The sequence below is a fragment of the Hipposideros armiger genome, unplaced genomic scaffold, assembly GCF_001890085.2.
Source record: "Hipposideros armiger isolate ML-2016 unplaced genomic scaffold, ASM189008v1 scaffold_417, whole genome shotgun sequence".
NCBI classification, from domain to species: Eukaryota; Metazoa; Chordata; class Mammalia; order Chiroptera; family Hipposideridae; genus Hipposideros; species Hipposideros armiger.
The window spans coordinates 1,084,275-1,103,349 of NW_017731767.1; the positions used below are offsets into that span (position 1 = coordinate 1,084,275).

The 19,075-nt window shown below is 54.0% G+C and overlaps 2 protein-coding genes across 4 annotated transcripts in view; one reads left to right on the forward strand and one right to left on the reverse strand.

The window, feature by feature from the left end:
- The first annotated feature begins 1,433 nt into the window (after positions 1-1,433).
- On the forward strand, positions 1,434-5,778 carry NANOS3 (nanos C2HC-type zinc finger 3). Its single transcript, XM_019664202.1, has 2 exons — positions 1,434-3,069; positions 5,460-5,778. Exons 1-2 carry the CDS (start codon positions 2,607-2,609, stop codon positions 5,525-5,527), a joined length of 531 nt encoding a protein of 176 aa, XP_019519747.1. The 5' UTR covers positions 1,434-2,606; the 3' UTR covers positions 5,528-5,778.
- Positions 5,779-5,867: 89 nt separating this feature from the next.
- The window catches only part of BRME1 (break repair meiotic recombinase recruitment factor 1), a 22,000-nt gene continuing 8,792 nt past the window's right edge, over positions 5,868-19,075 (reverse strand). For all 3 annotated transcript variants that reach the window (XM_019664200.1, XM_019664201.1, XM_019664198.1), the window contains 4 exons: positions 14,329-15,603; positions 10,733-10,818; positions 8,586-8,678; positions 5,868-8,234 (listed from right to left, as the gene is read on the reverse strand). In XM_019664200.1, the coding sequence (XP_019519745.1) occupies positions 8,084-8,234; positions 8,586-8,678; positions 10,733-10,818; positions 14,329-15,603 (1,605 nt within the window). In that variant the 3' untranslated portion in view covers positions 5,868-8,083. The remainder of the gene's footprint in view (positions 8,235-8,585; positions 8,679-10,732; positions 10,819-14,328; positions 15,604-19,075) is intronic.

Sequence of the window (19,075 nt, forward strand, 5' to 3'; positions counted from 1 at the left end):
TGGGACTGGAAATTTGAAGGACCCTCCCCAGGCTGTCCTCATGGTCCCTAGACCCAGGTGGAGGGAGGCCTCCCCTGAGACTGCGCGTGGGGACACCCTAGGGGCCGGGTGCCCAACCCTTCGCGACCGTATAGGTAGGGACTGGGGGCTTGTTTTACCGGGAGGAAATGGGGAGCGGGCAGTATCTTGCCACAGTCGGAGTCAGAGCAGCGATTTGACTGTTGCCTATTTTGAGGTCCAAAGGTGACCACAGCCTATTGTGAGGTCTGAGGGTGAGCGACCTTGCACCTTCACATCACCAAGGGCCTGAGTTCAGATGCCTTGAGACCTTCAGGAGGGTGGCGGGTCACCCCTCGTCCTCTCGCTTCTCCCTTGACCAATGAGCAAGTGGACCCGCAGGTGGCAGGTGGGGCTGGTGGTGGGGGGGCACTGCAGGCCTTGCATTTGCTAAATGGAGACACAGATGACCCCCAGGGTTGTTGTGATTCATAAACAATCCTGGGGCCAGGGAACACGGTGAAGCTCACAGAAGGTCTACATTGTATTTAAATGACTTGTTTATCTCTGTTGCATTGAAGCCAACCAGGACCTCAGGGCAGCCAAACAACTTGAGGCCACTAAGAGCTGTGCCTTCTGGCTTGTCTCTCAAACTGACAAATGGGTGTCACCTACACTTTGGGCCATTTTGAAGGTGATTTGAGTAAATGCATGAAACAGGAAGCCCCGCATCCAGTACTGCTACATCCATGTAGCAAAGGCTACATAAATATCAACTGTTACTATTATTTATATTACTATAGTGTTTTTCCAGGTCCTGAAGCAGACAGTTGGCACCTGCTAACTGTTTGTTGACTTAATGACTCAATAGGTCCCTCCCTCCCCTCTCCAGTTCCCTGCCTCCCACCCTCTACATTGGGACCTATCCCCACCCCCAAGAAGCTGCCAAGGGCTTGGGGGAACATTCAACCTGTCGGTGAGTTTGGGCAGCTCAGGCAAACCATCGACCGTTGAGTGGACCCTGAGGCCTGGAACTGCCATCCACCCAGCACCCTGAGGCTTGGAACTGCCATCCACCCAGGGCAACCCCCACCTTCCAGATCTAGGTGGGTGGGGCCAGTCCGACCTGTAGGCCATAGCGAAGGTCACAATCAACATTCATTGTTGTCGGTGGGTTGTGAGGACGGAGGCCAGACCCACCGAGGGATGAATGTCACTGTGGCTGGGCCGCACACAGCCTGAGGGGAGTGGGCTGGGGAAAAAGACCCACCATGGATTTTCCCCCCAAATTGCTCAGCCTGTACCTCACCCTGGCCTCTCACCCTTTGGGGAGGGCTGGTGTCTGGGATCCTGATGGAAGCTGGATTTGGGGAAGAAATCCTGGGGGGGAGGGTTGGGCAGCTTTCTGAAAGGGGGTTGTGAGCCCTACTCCTGGAGGGCTCCATGAACCTTTCTTGCAGTAACGAATGGGGTGGGTGGGGGTGGGTAGGCAGCGTAGCCACTCTTCTCTGTGTCTAAGTGTTGGGTCCCGCTTTCTCACCCTCCTTGGCTGGTGCCCGCAGACCCCTGCTTTACCTACAGTTACCCTCCTAGCTAGCACCTTGGTGCCAGCTGATCCCTCCACCTGCATGTCTGTGCCACACCTGGGTGACTCCTGGGCACACTCTACCCTTCTGAGACTGAGCTGAGGTTTCATTGGAGGGAGGGAGGATCAAGGTGCTGGTGAATACTGGGGGTTCCCCATTAGATCAACCTGTACCTCTGCTCTCCCCCACCTCCCCATCTCCCCCCCTCTCCACCCCAGAGCCAGGACTGGCTGCCTTGCCAGCACCTAGCCTTGGGGGCTCCTAGACATGGGTACCTGATGGGAGAGGCAGGCTTTTTTGTTAGTCTTTGTGAATAACACTATGGGCTGATGGCTTCACACCTCAGTTTGTTCATCCATTAAGTAGGGGTTCCGCTGAGAAAATGGGTGTGAAAGTACCCTGGAGACCAGAGTTGGGGGCCTTGGTCCTTGTCCCTCCATCCCATGAACCAGGCACCATCCTCCTTCTAGAGACCTGTGGAACATCAGCGGCTTCTCTCCCTCCCCAAAAAGGCCCAAGGGCATTGGCCCCTCCCCCAGCCCAGGGGCAGGAAGGAAGCAGTTACTAAGTTACCAGTCACAGTAATGTTTATCTTGGGGGCAGGCTTCCAACCCCCCCACCCCCACCCATCCCAAACCCTGTGGGGCAGGGTTGCAGGCCTTCTCCAAGGAAGGGTGGGTGTAGCCCTTCCAGTGCCCTCTGGGTGGGGTGTGTAGCTCCAAACTGTGGGTGCCCCCTGCAGACTATGTTCTGTCACACACACACCCTTGCCCCAACTCAGAGATGCATCTCCTGGCAGGTGCATTTACAGGGAGCAGCAGCAAGCCCCCCTGTGACAATAAGGAGTCTCCCACAGTCTGTTCCTCCCCTTTCACACCCCCTTAGAGGTATAAGGAGGGAACTGACAGCCCAGACTCCTAGGCTCCAGAGAGGGCGGGGAGGGGCAGGGAAGAAGGAGAGAAGGACTACCTTGGGGCAGGCAGGGTTTCTTCTCTCTCTGCCCTTGGCACATGTTGCCTAGCCATGGGGTCCTTCGACCTGTGGACGGATTACCTGGGTTTGGCACGTCTGGTGGGGGCTTCACGTGGGGAAGAAGAGCCTGAGACCAGGCTGGACCCCCAGCCAGAACCAGCGCCAGGACCAGGGGATCAGAGGTCCAGCCAAGAATCCTCACCAGCTCCTGAACGCTTGTGTTCTTTCTGCAAACACAACGGCGAGTCCAGAGCCATCTACCAGTCCCACATGCTCAAGGATGAGGCAGGTCGGGTGTTGTGCCCCATCCTTCGAGACTACGTGTGTCCTCAGTGTGGTGCCACTCGTGATCGCGCCCACACCCGCCGCTTCTGCCCGCTCACCGGCCAAGGCTACACCTCTGTCTACAGCTACACCACCCGCAACTCCGCTGGCAAGAGGCTGGCCCGGCCTGACAAGGCGAGGACACAGGACTCCGGTCACCGCCGAGGAGGAGCAGGAGGAGCCAGTGCAGGTGGCTGGGGAAGTCTGCTGTGGAGGGAGGGGTTCTGCCTCTGTGAAGTGGGATTAGTCCCACTACCCACTTCAGAGGGCTGGGAAGAGAGAATCTGTGTAGAAACCTTAGAACAGATTTCTAGAAGTGTTGCCCAATGGGGGTAAACTGGGGCTTGAGTTTGGTATGTGGCCTTTGGCAAGGGACTCTCCCTCTCTGAAATGCTGTCCTTTTCTGGACACAGGTGATGTGGCGGGGAGGCCATGGGGACTAGCGGTGGGATCTGTGGACAGGTACAGCAGGGGCTCGGCACTGCTTGGCACCAAGACGCTGTGTGGCCTGAGAAAAGTTGCTCAGACTCTCTGAACTCTAGCTTTCTCATTTCTTCACTCATTTACCCAATAGTTTGTGTGCCCATTCTGTGCCAAGTGCTGGACTGGGCCAGCAGTGGACAAGGTATATGGGAGAGCAGCTAGTTAAAACACATGGTGATAGGTGCTCAATGGGGGAGTCTAGAGGAAACACCTGATCCAGAGGGGGTCCAGGAGGGCTTTCTGGAGGAAGTGACTTGTGGAAGTCTAAGTCAGTGTGGTGGAGCACTGGAAGTGTGGCCCAAGCACTGGGGCTTATTCAGGAACTTAGGGACGGAGTGTGTGTGCTTGTATAGTGGAGGGTGAGGTGTCAGAGATTTGGGACAGGCCAAGGATCTATAGGGCCTTGTGGGTCACATTAAAGAGTTTGTACTTGGCACTAGGGAGCTTCGGAAGGGACAAGACCAGGTCTGCTTGCAAAGAGTGTGTTAGACTGGGGCTAAGCAGCTGGGTGTGGGATGGATTTGAGGGTGTTGGAAGAACCTGGTTCTCCAGGCAGAGGTGTCCAAGGCAGGCAGGAGGGAATGTCAGGTTGGAGGGAAGCCCCATAAGTTTGTTGTGTGGGGAGCAGCCCAGGAAGGCATTAAGGGCTGCAGCTTAGAAGAGGGCTGCAACTGGCGCCTCCCTGAGGTTTTAAACCCACTTTCCTCACCTGCACAGCCCAACGTGTGGGGTCACCCTGATCTTGCTCATAAAATGTGGATTTCAATTCTGCCGGTCTGGGTGGGTCCTGAGCACCTGCATCTCTTACTGGCTCCCCATGAGGCCGCCATGCTGCCAGGCCACGGACCATGCAGGCTTTGAGTAGCTTGGGCTTAAATGGCAACAGTTACTCTGATAGATGCAAAAGACCTCAGCTCCCGTGGGTTTTTTAAAAAAGATTTTATTGGGGAATTGGGGGGAGGGGAACAGTGCTGGGGAATTGGGGAAGGGGAACAGACAAGTTGCTGTCTTTTCATTCTTCAGTCGAGTTGTGGAGGATGTCGCTTCACTGGCCATCTTGATATTATCATTGCGCTCTTCCCTGGCTGAGGCAGATCGGTCGCCGGCCACTGGACGGCCACTCACGGTAGCTCTTGGCAGCTCACGCCGGCTGCCAGCCACTCATGGTAGCTTTATAGCAGCCCACTGCAGCTTCACTGCAGCCTACACCACCACCGGCGACTCACGGCAGCCCAGCTCCAGGTGGAGCTGTTGTTCACCACCTTAGCTGTAGCGTCACTGGCCCTCATGTGGGATCCAAACCGGGGTCCTGCTGCTCAGAGCTGGTGTCCCAAGCCAACTCTTAACCAACACGTCACGCGGCTGGCCCCTTGGGGTTTGGTTTAAAGGACAAATCCTTTTTAGTGACTTTAAGGGGAAGTCAGCCAAAAGAGGAGGTGGGTCTGATGGGCAGCTGTCATAACCCTTTTGGGTGCCATGGGTGGGTACTGCCTCCCTCATCACATTGTGAGCTCCTTGAGGGATGTAACCCTGTAAGGAGGACTCCTCCCTGCCCGTACCCCGCCCCCCCATCCTTACCCCGCAGTTGCAAAGTGAACATTTGTTAAAGGAGTGAGAGACTGCCTCTAGGAGGAGACAGTATCCCTTTGAAGTTCTGGGGGGCCCGATTTGGAGATGCGGTAAGCTGAGGGGACATAGAGATGATGGTTTCAGAATCTTCCTTTTTAATTCTAAATGAGCAGGAAAACTCACCTCCGAGGGTGTGAAGGGTGAGGGAACCCTCCCTTGGCACTGAAGGGCTGCATGGTGCAGTCCTCCCTAGTAACAGTCAGGGTGTCACAAATCCCGGGTCCCGGGAGCTCTGCGGCCACGAGGGGGCAGCACGGGAAGACCGCAGTTGGGAGTTTCTGTGCTTTGTGTGGGCTCTGGGGTCCCACCTGGGGCCGCTCTGGTCCAGGAATTACTGGGATGCTGTTCCAGACGCAGCCTCCAGATGGAGCCAGAGCTCGGCAGCTCTGCTGGTTGAACTGGTACTTGGGGAACCTGGAATCATCGCCTAATACTGTTTTTCCTCCCCCCATCGCTTTTAAAATCCAGGTTCCAAAGGTGCGGGGAAATCGTCTGGACCTTCGCCTTCGTCCTGCCGCCCGTCCACTTCCTTCTAGGAGGCAGCTGCGGGGAGGAGGGGGTGCTGCCTTCTCCCGGGCCTGGGGACCCTGACTCCGTGGAAGCCGGATTTCGGGGAAGACGCACCCGGCAAGGACCACCCCTGGACACTTCCCCAGGCCTGCGGCTTGAGTGAGGGAGCAGGGTCTGGGAGCACAGCCAGAAGAGCCCCGTGGGGTCCTTGGACACCCCTGCCCACCCTCCTCAGCACTGGGCACCTAGTCAGCGCTCAATAAATGCTATGAATGGACCAGCGTCAGATGAGGCTGGTCTTGGGTCACAGTAGCAGGAACATCTCCGGAGGGGCTGGGGCACTTCTTTTCTCCCGACTGTGTCAGCCACACTTCTTACTCCGACCCCTACTTTCCTGACTGCTGTTCGCCCTGGGGCACTGGGGTGAACTGAGACTGGGAGTGGGCACCACAGGGCAGCTGTAGGACTCTGAGGGGTCATTGCCCCTCTCCTGGCACTTCTGGGCATGACACTCTGCTGCCAGGTTAGCACATTAGGCCCCTTCTGTGATGTTTGGTGTTTTCAAACTCTCAGCCACCCCACACATATTAACATGCCAAATGGGAATCCCCCCATGCTGGGGGTGGATCCCTGATTTGAGGGGGAAAATGGAGAGACAATTACACCACAATGTCCCAGCGACCTGGGCCTTGGAGTCACATGCCAGGAACTTCAGAGCAAGGGAAGGACTTCTAGGGGAGGGCGAAAGGACTGGGGCTCCTGTCCTGTGGGGTTGTCCAGCCCAGGCCTTGGGCCTGGGCACTGTGAAAGCAATTGGGTCTGCTTGGCAAGAGGAGGAAGGAGATGGAGATCCCTCCCCACACAGGGCTTGTGATCCAGTTCTCCTGGGGGGCTATGCTCAGAGAAGCCCCCACCCATCTGCCTCCTCTACTGCCAGAGCTTGTTTCCCTGGCCTTCGGGGGGGCAGCAGGTGGCAAGTGTCCATCCCCACACCTTCCCCAAGCCCAGAGCTGGCCTCTGCCCCCAGCCCACACGGTCTTTCTGGGTTGGGTGGCAGCAGGGTTGGGATTTTGCAGGTCCCCTCTGCCCTTGAACTGGGACCTGAGGCCACCAAGGAGGAGAGCTAGGTATCGGAGCCTGTCCTTGAGGACAGCCTTCTGCCTAGGCTTGGAGGGGAGAAGGGAGGAGAAAGACACAGAGGAGGCCTCCTTAGCAGCCCAAAGGGGCTTCAAGCTGAGTTGGGGACACAATATCGCAGCAACTGCCAGCTGTTACAAACTGCTAATGGCATAAGCGAGAGCCACCAGGGGTTGACCTAGGGAGCAGGACTAACTGGCATATCCTGGTGGTGTCAAGGAAGGAAAGGCAGTGGGGGACCCTGACCTGACTCGCTCTTCTCCCGCATGGGGTCTCCCAGGGTGGAGGAAGGCAGTCGGAGGGGTGCCCTGCCATGGCCCTACAAGTTTGGGTGCTGGGTGCAGGGGCCATAGACAGAATAAAGGGGCGGGTCCAGTCCACATGGTGGTGACCAATCTAACAGAAGCATTGTTTTCCGTGAAATGGATTTGACGGCAGTGCCTGGGGCTGCTTGTGATGCTGCCATGGGGGCTGTGCAACGTCCACCCTGGGTACCAGGTCTGCATCACAACCACCCGCCAGGACTGCCTCCTCCCATGCTGAGACCTCAAAGCAGCTTGTTTCACAGAGGACAGGTGAGGCCACCGAGCACTTGAAAGCAAACTCTCCAGATGGACATCTTGTGGGCTCACCACCCCCAGAAACGGGTGTGTGTGCCTGCATGGGCACACACAGCCATCTGCTCCTGGGGAATCCGACACACTTGTGAACTTGCAAGGACCCTCTGACTTGTGTCCCAGCAGTAGCCCCTTGCCTTCCCAGGGAGGATAAGAAGTGAAAGGGGGAAAGAGGTGATTAAGAAGGTTTGTGGGCAGAACACCAAGGGACCCGAACACTCCAAACCCCAAAACAGCAGGTCCTGGAGCCTTGTTAGAGAATCATTTAATGGTCTTCCCAGAAGAGATAAAATGGAAATGTGGAGAAAGACAAACATAGAAGCAACAAAGGGAGCCCTTTTCTCCTCCAGGAAAGGAATTCTGAACCTGCCGTAACCTCAGTTAAAGAAGCCAAAATTTGCAAACCCAGATAACTATCTGGGTGGCTCTGGGCCCTACTGCTGGAGCTCCAGCCCGCCTCCACCTCCCACCACAGCCTCAGCCTCAGGAGGAACAGGTTCCCTCCCCCATACAGACTCCAGAAGGAGGCTGTTGACTCCAGAGGGGCCTCCAGGGTTTCCCAGGGGAAGCTGACTTCCAGGTTGGCTGAAGGGCAGTTTCCAGGCCCACTAGGACCCGCTGGAGCACCTCGGGGGTAACAAAATACCAGGAGCAACATTGGGGACTGCAAGCTTTTCAGGGTGTACTGAGGGATTGTTGCCAGCTGTTTGGCAGGAACATCAGGCACCTCTGGGGGCCAGGGCTCCAAGGAAAACACGCACATCCATGGGAGGAGTAGGAACCACTCCCCATGGGTCCCCCCCCCCCCGCATCCCTGTTTAGAAGCATCTACAAATCCCTCCAGGATTGTTCCCCATGAGGGCCAGTCCCAGCCCCCTTTGATGTGTAGGGCAGGGGGGCTTTCACCACAGGCTTTGCCTTGCAGTAGCTGAGACGCTTGAAGGCTTCCAGGTCCCGGTGGGCGGTCATGATCAGCCGGCTGCGCAGAAACAGCACTGACTGTGAGCCAGAGCAGGATGCACCTCACATTCACAAGTCACACACACTCTTCACCGACATGCACACATGCACAGTTAGAATCAGCCTGTTACAGAGTAAGTTGTGACCATCCCATCCTCTTCAGAACCTAACAATTCTGCAAAGGATGGGTCTATGACATGATAGGCCAGGGCCCAGGAAAAATGACACTTTCTGGAAGCCCCTTGCTCCTGGGCTCCTGGGGGTGCATCTTTTTTGCTGCCCACTGGATCCCCCCACCCCCAACCTCCCTGGGCCCCATCCCTGCTGTCTGTCCTGCGTGTTCCCTGTGAATCCAAGCCCCAGCCCTTACTTGAGGTTGGAGAGCTCAATGACAAGACCACGAATGGTGCCTGTTGCATCCTCCATCCTTGCGGCTTCATAGGGCTTGATCTTTTCATAGGTACTGGTGAGAAAGGGAGACAAGAGGCCTGACCTCAGCAGACGGCTCTGCCAAACACCATTCTGGGGGACTTTTGCTGGGCCTTGAGCTGTCTGCTTTTTCAGATACTAAGCCACCATGGGCAGAGGCTCTGATGGCCAACCCAGTTGGCTCTACTGTCAAAGGCACACCCAGAGTCCAGCCACCTCTCCCCACTGCAGCTGCCCTCAGCTGGACTATTGCCACAGGCTCCCTGGCCCCCCACCTCTTGCTCCTAGAGCTTGTCTCCCATGTAGCATGGCGGGGGGCAGAGGGTAGGTGGGGCAGGTGTGTGTGAAAATGAAAAACTAGCCCACTGCACCATCTTCCAGGTACCCAGACCCCATCCCCTCCCTCTTGTTCCCTGTCTCCCCTGCTCCAGATATACTTAATTCCTTGCCTTTCCCTAAGCACCTCTTAGGGCTCTGGAATGTTCTTTCCCAAATGTCTCCTCCTTGGGAGTGTAGAGGGAATGGGATTTTCCTGATCACTGAATTAAAATTTTAACCCCTTCCCCCACTGTCTTTTTCTCCCTAACACTGGGCCATCGACCTAATTTGCTTGTCTCTTTCTCACCCCGCCTGCCCCACCCAACACACACTAGATCAAAGCTTCATGTTTTGTCCTGTCCCACAGTGCCCAGAGTAGTTCCTGGAAGAGCTGGCACTGCATGGTGTTAACATCTCTGGGAGGGGTGGCTGTGACGCAGCACCCACTGTATCTAATGTGTGCGGCCTGCGAGTGCTGGCAGAGGGTGGCCCTCCTGGCCTCCCATCAACAGCTCTCCCCAAAGCCGACCACACCCTGGGCTTAGGAGCACCTCCTGGGCTGTCACTACAGAATCTCTGGTTCTGGTCCACCTGCCTCGGTCACCCTGAGATGGCTGGCTGGCTCAGGCCTTAGCCTCTCTTGTGCATGTCACTTAGTCATGGGTTACCAGCCCCAGGACCTGCCCTGGGGCTTCCAAATGTCCACGTGGGGTCATATTGGCCCAGTGAGGCCATCGGAGATTGAGACATGAATCTCCCTTCTCTTTGCTCAAACAATAGTAGGACCACTTTGACTCAACTGCCTCTGGTTCCAGCGCAGGGTTGTGTGCGTGTGTGTGCGTGTATGTGTACAAGTGGTATATCAGATACTAGTGACAGTGTGTGCAACAGCAGGAGGCAAAAAACGCCCCACCTTCTACCTCAAGGAAGGGGATGAGGAGGAGGAAGAGAGAAACTAGGCTAAGGGCTGCACCCCTAGTCCCTCCTCCACACTTGTCAGACAAAAACAGAAACTTGGTCATAAATAATTGATAAGCTGCTGCCTCTGCAGAAGCCAGTTCAAGTACGAGGTAACAGGAGAGGATGGTCACCCAGTGCTTGACCTGGCAGGGCTGGGAGAAAGGACAAGGAGGTGACGGAATGTGAAAGGTTCTAGGGAGAGGGGACAGGATACCCCCAGCACACACACACTCGGTGGGTGGAGGGGCAGTGCACTGGTGGCCTGCAGGAGGGAGAGAAAGTGGCCTGCCCTGGAGCACAGAGCCAAGTGGGAAGTGAGGAGACAGGACACATCAGAGACCCTGGAGGGCCCACCATGTGCCAGAACTGGGACCGTCCATGATGGTCTTGGCCAGTGGTTCTTAGCCCTGTCAGGGTCCCCTTCCCCTCCGAGGAGATTCAGGGAAAGCTCTGGACACTCTCTCCAGAAAAACGCACATACTACATTCAAACAAACCACAGAACCGGGTGGGGGGCACCCGCCCAGGGCTCTTGGGGAGATACACTGGTTTGGGTGCAGATGGCTGGTCACCACTTGTGTGGAGCTGGGGACACACGCAGTTTGAGAGACGGGGCTCAGCTCCCTTACTGGATTGGAGAGCCAGGGTTCCCTCATCACCCTCATTAGCAAAAACGGGAGCTCACAGGGCTGGGGGGAGGGAGAGCATGGGGGCTCCAGTGCCAGAAAAGCCGTGACACTCCTCCTCCCAGGAACAAAGGGAGGACTTGCACTTAGGCGAGGGGCCCTGGGTAGCCTCCCGCCCAGCCTACCTTGGCTGGGCCTTGGAAAGGCGGCCTCCATCAGCAAGTAGGCTGGTGCCAGGCCAGCAAGGACCCAGCCCGCTCCCTGCAGGAAACTGGAAAGAGAGAGCACATGTGTCAACAGTCTAGCTGGGTGAGATCTGCACAGGGAATGAAAAGTCATGCAGGGAACATCTCACTTCCCCTTGGCCACACAGGAAACACCAAAGCTGGAACTCCTGCAGAGGAAAGCTGAAACCTAGACCTGTGCCACCAGCCTGGGCTGCTTTTGCCTTCTGCCCTCGGAAAAAGAGCTGACAGGGCAACACTGGGCCTGACCCTGGTGTCCTCTCCTAGGCCTGCACCTTCTGACAGACTGATCTGTGTCCCTGACAACTGAGGTGTAGCGCTGTCTCTTGCTTGTCATAGTGTCTAGAAGGGTAGAGAGAAGACCCCTAGTGGTGGCCACTTGCAGCATGGTGGGCATCCGGTATCAAGAAGAAAAGGTTGGCCAGATAAGCTATGCGTTTAATGTCAGAAAATGATTTTGAAAATATATTGCAAGAGAAAAATTCATAATTAATAGGGGAGAGAGAGCCAGATAACCCTGAGGAGCTTATGTTTCTAAATGTCAACGGTGGTTTAATTTTTGTGGAAAATGTCAAGCTCAATCATGGAGGTGACACACGCGTACATCTCTGAAAGAGGAAAAAAGGCTGAGGTGGGGCAGCCTGCCCAGGGCCTCTACTAAGGAGACCAAAGTCCTGGGGTGGGGAAGGGGCCTGTTCTAGGGACATCCTTTCCAAATGGCGTCCCTCTCCCTGATGGGGGTCGGGGACGGGGTGAAGGGTTGAGCTACACTCGCAAACGCGTCTCTGAATCCAAAGGAACAGACATGAAGAACTGCCTGTAGCCCAGTGGTTCTCACCTGGGGACTACTCTGCCCGCAGGAGACACTTCGCAATGTCTTGATTGTCACAACTGGGAGAGAAGGGGTGCTACTGGCATCTGATGGGTAGAGGCCACGGATGCTGCTCCACACCCTACAGTGCAGAGGACAGTCCCCACCACAGAGAACGATCAGGCTTTAGAAGCCAGCAGTGCCAGCTGGGATACCTACTGTGGACAATACAGTGTCTCCCAGCACCTAGCTGATTATTCCATGTAGGCAACTCTGACTTAAAATACAATTCGATGTCACATATTCACCCAACTCACTGCACTGTTCTTGGCCATGAGGAATATTCTCCCTCTCACCAGGGTTGTGTAAATGTCCCGACAAATGTGGTCCTCATACTGAATATGCCAGGAGCACCACTGTAGGCCCCTGAATGGGACCCGGGAATCATCTTTTTAAACGATGCTCCTTAAGCAGTATACAGAGGCTCTGCTGACTCTGGGGTGAGTGTTAGGGAGCTGGTATGAGAAGAAAACACCAAACTTTCCTGTGAGGTGACCTGGGTTTGAAACTGGTCTGTCACTGTTGTGTAACCTGTCTCTGAGTGGCCTCCTCCAAAGTGGTGCTCACGGCTGTACCTGGTGAGGTCAAGGGCCGTTGATGGGAGACAGCGCTACTGCTCTCCAATCATCTGCATTCTGTTCCCAAGTGTCCCTGAACACATGGCCTTCCTGCCAAGTACCATCCAGAACCTGCCCAAGGGAACCTGCTTGAGCCTGGGTTGCCCTGGCTTGTTCAGGAACACCCAGTGTCAAAATAAAACATGCCCGGGCACTGGCCGCCTGGTCAAGGCAGTGCCTATTCCCCTGGGGGGCCTGTCAGGTCTGACCACCGGCTGTCTGCCCAGGTACCCCACACTGCTTATTCCTCCATGTTTTCCAGATGCGTCATCACTGACAGCCTGTCGGGCAACCTGTCCGGATAGGGCTTACTCCTTTGCCTGCTGGATGCCACCAAATGTCCCAGCTGCTTCCCCAGCCTTCTCCCTTAGCCACTGCCCAAGAGACCAGGGGTTAGGGGTAACATAGATGGCATTTCTTTACAAGTGAAGGGTTTGCATTTTTCAAGAAACAAGGCTCCAATTCTACAATTTCAGCTGTCCCCAGTACCTGAACGTCTACCTATCCAGGTGACTGTGTTCAAACTCTAGGCCTAAACTTCACTGTGACCTACTTTCCATGATCTCGCTTGTCTGGCGATCACGAAATGGGTGGCATGAAGAGCCCCGGCCCACACGTGGCAGGGAGGGCCAGGTCTGAGGTCATCTCACAGGTGAACATTGTAGAGGGCCAAAACTGGGAAGGCAGTGCAGAGGACACCCACATTCGCTCAACCCAGCCACATTCCCCTCCACACTCGGAACAGATGGCTTTCTTCAACTGGGCACCAGATGAAATCCTGTGCTTGTGTTTTAGGGCTGTGATACATGAAGACTCTAAGTGCCAAAATGATAGGGATAAGTGCTGCATAAATGCTCACTCTGGGAGAGGCAGGCAGGAACAGTGCTACTGAAAACATCACGGGGGCAGAGACCACACCTGATGTGTTCACCCCTGGCACACAGGCTCTTGATAAGCATGCATTGAATGAACTTTTAAAAACATCTTGGGGCCGGCCGAGTGGCTCAGTTGGTTAAGAGCGCAAGCTCTGAGCAACAGGGTCGCCGGTTCGATTCCCTCATAGGCCAGTAAACTGCACCAGAGCTGAGCTGCCAACAGATGGCAGGATGGCTCAGCTGATGAGAGCACATGCTCCTAACAACAAGGTTGCCAGTTTGACTCTCACATGGGATGGGGGGCTACGTCCACCCACAACTAAGATTGAACACGGCACCTTGAGCTGAGCGGCCCTGAGCTGCTGACAGGTGGCCGGATGGCGACTGGACTTGGAACTGAGCTAGCTGTGCTCTTCACAACTAAGATTGAAGGACAACAACTTGGCTGTTCCCCTTCCCCAATTCCCCAATAAAATCTTAAAAAAAAAAACCCCACAAAAAAACCCATCTCAACAGGGATGGCCGAAGAAACAGGAGCCAACATTTGCAAAGGGAGTTAGGCACCACATTCCAGGACAGGATGGCTGAGGCGCAGTTGTAGAATCAGGCCAACCTGGGTGCAGACCTAGCCTCCTCCCATCCTGGCTGTGTCACCTCTGCCAGGTGCCCAACTTTCTTCAGCCTCTCTGCCAAACCCAGTGTGTGGAAAGAGAACCGCCTACCTCCCAGGGCACCACTGCAAGAACTTAGCCCAGGCTCAGGTATGCCACCAGCCAGGGACATGGTGCCTCCCTAGGGAGCGGGGCTGAAGCAAGGCTGCCACCTGCCCTGATAGGTGAATGTCTAGGCCTGTAGAGGCTCATTAGGCAGCTTTCCTACCTCCTGTCGAGCAGGCAGGTTCCTGAAGTAAGCAAAGTCCCTACAAATTCCAGCAGAAAAATTTCATGCATATGTTTGGGACAGGACCCTCATGGAAAAGCAGGTCTTTCCTTTCCAAAAATCACGGACTCCACACCCACTGAAGCTGTGATTTGGATCCCTAGGCTCATCTGCTGTATGAACAGACTGCCACACCCTCCATCTTCCCCCCACTACTGGACAGTTTGGGAGAGGGCTTGTGGCCACTGGTGCCGGCCCTGGGATGGTCGGGCTATAACCGGGGGAAGCTCTTACCTGCTTAAGTGGGGCTTCAAAGTCAGGAGTTTCCAGGGCATCCTGTATTTGGCTGTCTGGCAAGAAGTCGAGTTCAATGGCTGGGGACCCCCCTAACGCAGCCTGGTCTGCAGAGTCAGGCCAGTTAGGCTGGCCACCCAGGCCTTCAATAGCATCTGGGCTTCCCCGGTGGGCCTTGGCATCCAGGGGAGGGCCATTCACTGCTTCTCTGTGCACTGACACAGCAGAGGCTCCAAGGGACAGATTGAGCCCCCCAAGGTCTTGTTCGTGGCTCTGGCCATCTAATTCAGCTGCCTCTTCACCTGAGGGCTGCGACAGCAAAGGCAGTGCACACAAACCTCCCAGTCCTTCTCGATCCAGGCCTGGCACCTGTGTCTGATCAACAGCTGGGCCCATTTCTGAGGCTACAGGGCTGGAATCTCCAGCACTTATTGTGGGCTCTTGTATCTCATGAGCCAGAGTCAGGGAGGCTGCAGGGCCCTCCAGGACATCACCAGGGGGCTTGGCTTCCCACTCCACCTCCCCTCGGTCTCCTGTGGTCTCCCCAACAAGAGACACTCCTCTGAGCAGTGCCCCGCTATGGCCTCCAGCAGGGGCCTTCCCACTGAGAGAGGCAGGCATCCTGGTGTTCACCTTCCCACCTGGCCCAGCCACCTCCAGAGCCCTCTGTTTTGGATTAATGGTGTCTGTGCTGACAGTAGTCATAAGGGAGGAGCATCTTGGGCTGTTACAGCTCCCTTCTGCTTCCCAACCAGCCCTGCTGAGTGTCTGCACGAGGTGAGGGGGGCCCTGAGCCACAGATCTGGGCTCTGGGTCCCAAGTGGCCAGCTCCAGGATGCTGTCTCCTTCCTCCTGATCATCCCCTGCTCCCCCTTGGGCCCCTTCCTCCTGTGGGGCTCCTCGGTCTGGCTCCTCCTCTTCAGCATCACTGTTTGGTTGACGCCCTTTCTGGCCATAATCACCTGGAATCCCACCCCTCTCTGTGCTTCCACTGTCTGGCAAGTTGGTTCCTTGCTCCAACAGGTGGTCCTGGCTGGCCCTTTCTGAAGCCGAAGGCACCATCCGCCATTCTGGAGAGGCATCGTTGGAGACCTCAGGCTGAGAATTCCCCCTGCTGGACATAGGTGTTACCGGGTTTTGGACGTTGTGCTCAGAGCAGGTGCCATGTGCCTGGGTCTGGTCTCCTGGCTTCCTGGCCTCCCAGATGGTGAGCCCTGGGGACTCCTCCCATGACTGGCTTCCTGCCTGCTGTACACTGGGCTCTGGTGGTGTTTCCTGTGGAGAGAGAACGACTCAGCCTTGAGCCTTCAAGAATCAACTGCTCTGAAGATTTTTCTAGTTGTTACTGCCCCTGTACAAAGTCTCAGATGCTGTGCAGACAACCAAAGGGATCGGTATTGTAGTCCGTCCACCCTTACCCACGGGAGATACGTTCCAAGACCCCCAGTGGATGCCTGAAACTGTAAATAGTACCAAACCCTATATATACTATGTTTTATTCCCCTATACATACATACATATGATAAAGTCTAATTTTTAAATTAGGCATAGTAAGAGATTAACAATAATAAAAATAGAATATAATGTAATAAAAGTTACATGAATGGCTTTGAAGCCATTATTAAGTAAAATAAAGGTTACTTGAACACAAGCACTGTGATACTGTGACAGTCAAATCTGATAACCAAGATAGCTACTAAGTGACTAATGGGCAGGGAGCATATACAATGTGGAGACACTGGACAAAGGGATGATTCACATTCCAGGCAGGACAGTGTGAAATTTCATCACGTTATTCAGAACGATGTGCCATTTAAAACTTATGAATTGTGTATTTCTAAAATTTTCCATTTAATATTTTCAGACTATAGTTGACCACAGGTAACGGAAAGGAAAGCAAAACCATGGATAAGGGGGAACTATTGTACCAGTATGGGACAGAGCTTTGTGCCGGGGGCTGAAGAAAGAACTAGAAGCACAGGAATCCTTCCTTCTACCAGCTCCTTCTCCTACCAGCACCAGGCATTTGGAGGTCAAGGATGTAAAAATCAAGGGGGCCTGTGGATCACACCAATGTCAACTGCCTGGTGCTGGTGATGGGCTATAGTTATGTAAGATGTTACCACTGGGGGAAGCTAGGAGAGAACACAGGGACCTCTCTGTGCTGTTTTATTTTATTATTTTTTAGCTGAGCCATACTGCCACATGTTGGCAGCTCAGCAGCAGCTCAGCTCGGGCCGGGAATCGAACCGGCGATCCTGTTGCTTAGAGCTCGCACTCTTGAGCAAGCTCTTAACCAACTGAGCCACTCAGCTGGCCCCTGTGCTGTTTTATTTTTAAACTGTGGTATTATACATACAACAGGGGCTGGCTGAGTGGCTCAGTTGGTTAGGAGTTGGCTTGGGAGTGCAAGCTCTAAGCAGCAGGGCCACCAATTCCGTTCCCACATGGGCCAGTGACGCTGCACCCACTACAGCTAAGATGGTGAACAACAGCTCGACCTGGAGCTGGGCTTCCGTGAGTGGCTGGCGACGGCGTAGGCTGCAGCCCCTGCTGCAATGGGCTGCCGTGAGCTGCCATGAGCCACCGTGAGCGGCCGTCCAATGGTCGGCGACTGTCTCAGCTGCGAAGAGTGCAATGATAATAATACCAACATGAGCCAGTGAAGCGGTGTCCTCCACAACTAGACTGAAGAGCAAAAGGACAGCAACTTGTCTGTTCCCCTTCCCCAATGCTGTTCTCCTCCCCCAATTCCCCAAAAAAATCTTAAAAAAAAAACACACAGATATTAAGATTCACCATTTTAACCATTTCTGAGTGGACAACTCAGTGGCATTAAGCACATTCACATTGTTGTGCAACCATCATCCATCTCCAGACTCTTTCATCTTGTACAACTGAAGCTCTATTCCCATTAAGCACTAACTCCTCATTCTGCCTCTCTCCAGCCCTGGCAACCATTATTCTACATTGTCTCTCTGATTCTGACTATTCTAAGTTCCTCATATAATTGGAATCAAACAATATGTGGTCTTTTGTGATTGGCTTCTTTCACTTAGAATAATTTCCTCAAGGTTCATCCATGTTGTAGCATGCATCAGTATTTCCTTCCTTTTTAAGGCTGAATAATATTCCATTTTGTTTATCATTCATCCATCAGGGGACACCTGGGTCCATACTGTTTTTGAAACTTCTTATAAGTCTCTAATTATTTCATGATAAAATGTTAAAAGAGGGTAAGAGAGAAATGAAAAGTCCCTAAAGGAGGTGGGAGATGACCAGAGCAGGATCAGGGAGAGGATGGTTCCAGCTGGGACACAGAGCACCCGCCTTGGGTAGATGGCAGCTTGATCCTTCCAGGTGTTTAGGCCTAAACCTGCAGTCACTGCAGCCCAGATCTCCCAACTCTAGATGCACGTATCTGACATTTCCACCTGGAGTTTCCTGGTCACCTCCAATATGGTATAACCACACAAGCTCCTGAGCATCCTCGGAGAATCTCCCTGTCTCGACTAACAGCAACTCCATTCTTCAAGCTATTCAGGCCCCAATCAACTGAGTCAACCCAACATCTCCCTTCTTCTCACACCCGTGCCATCAGCTCTCCCTTCAAATTGGACTGCAAATAAATCCAATACCTAGGGACTAAGGTTTGCACCTGCGGGTGCCCACAGACAGCAGCTGCTCCCCTGCTTCTTTTGTAGTTATCAGTACTGGGGGGAGACACCTCCTCCACTGTCACCTCCCTGCACTGATCAGGGCCACCTTTCTAGGAGAGGGTCTGCAGTACAAATGTCAGACCACTGCAGGTTACAGCATGTCGATACAGTTTCAGTGAAGCCACTGGCAACCTGCTTGCTGAGTTACATGTTTTTTCTGCACTGATAGTGAAAATAGCACCCCTCCTTTTGAAAAAATTTTTTGCGAAATCACTGTACATTCATGCACCATTGTGAAAAATATGAAACGATCCCTTGTGCTCCTTACCCAGTTTGCCCCAACGGTAACATCTTACGTAACAAAAGTACAATATCCCAACGAGGATGTTGACATTGATAAAGTCACTGACTTATTTGGCTCTCCCATTTGCGTGTGAATTAAGTTCTATATGGTTCTCTCACTGGTGGAGGCTGTGTATCCACCAACATAGTTAAGATACTGAAAAGATGCCAACACAAAGATTCCTGGTGTCACTGTTCGTAGCCATACTCACCTCTACCCCATGTTGGCCACCCCAGCCACCATTAGTCTACCCAACATGTCTATGATTTTGTCATTTCAATACATTCTGTAAATGGAATCCTACAGCATATAACCCTTTGGGATTGGCTTTTCCTATTCCATCTAATGTATTGGAGAATCATTCAGGTGGTTATGTGTGTTACTAGTTTGTTCCTTTTTTATTACTGGGTTGTGTTCATGGTTTGGATAGACCACGATTTCGTCAACCATTCACCTGTTGAAAGATATTGTGGGTGTTCCCAATTGGGGGTGATTACAAACACAGCTGCTGGGCATACGCCCACTCCAGTTTTTAGGGGTGTGTTTTGCCAGATATTGTCACCCCCAGAGCTGACGGTGGCAAGGACAAGAGAGAACACTGTAAGACCCCCAAACCCAACTCACAAAAAAGCTTCTGAGAGGGGCCGGCTGAATGGCTCAGTTGGTTAAGAGCTCGCTCAAGAGTTTGAGCTCTGAGCAACAGTGGTTCGAGTCAGCCCGAGCTGAGCAGCCGCTGAGCTGCCAA

Bases quoted from the DNA above. Each gene is read 5' to 3' on its own strand.
- NANOS3 (XM_019664202.1), top strand. From the start codon at position 2,607: ATGGGGTCCTTCGACCTGTGGACGGATTACCTGGGTTTGGCACGTCTG. The intron at 3,070-5,459 runs GTGGCTGGGGAA...TTTAAAATCCAG, and splicing joins AGCAGGAGGAGCCAGTGCAG to GTTCCAAAGGTGCGGGGAAA.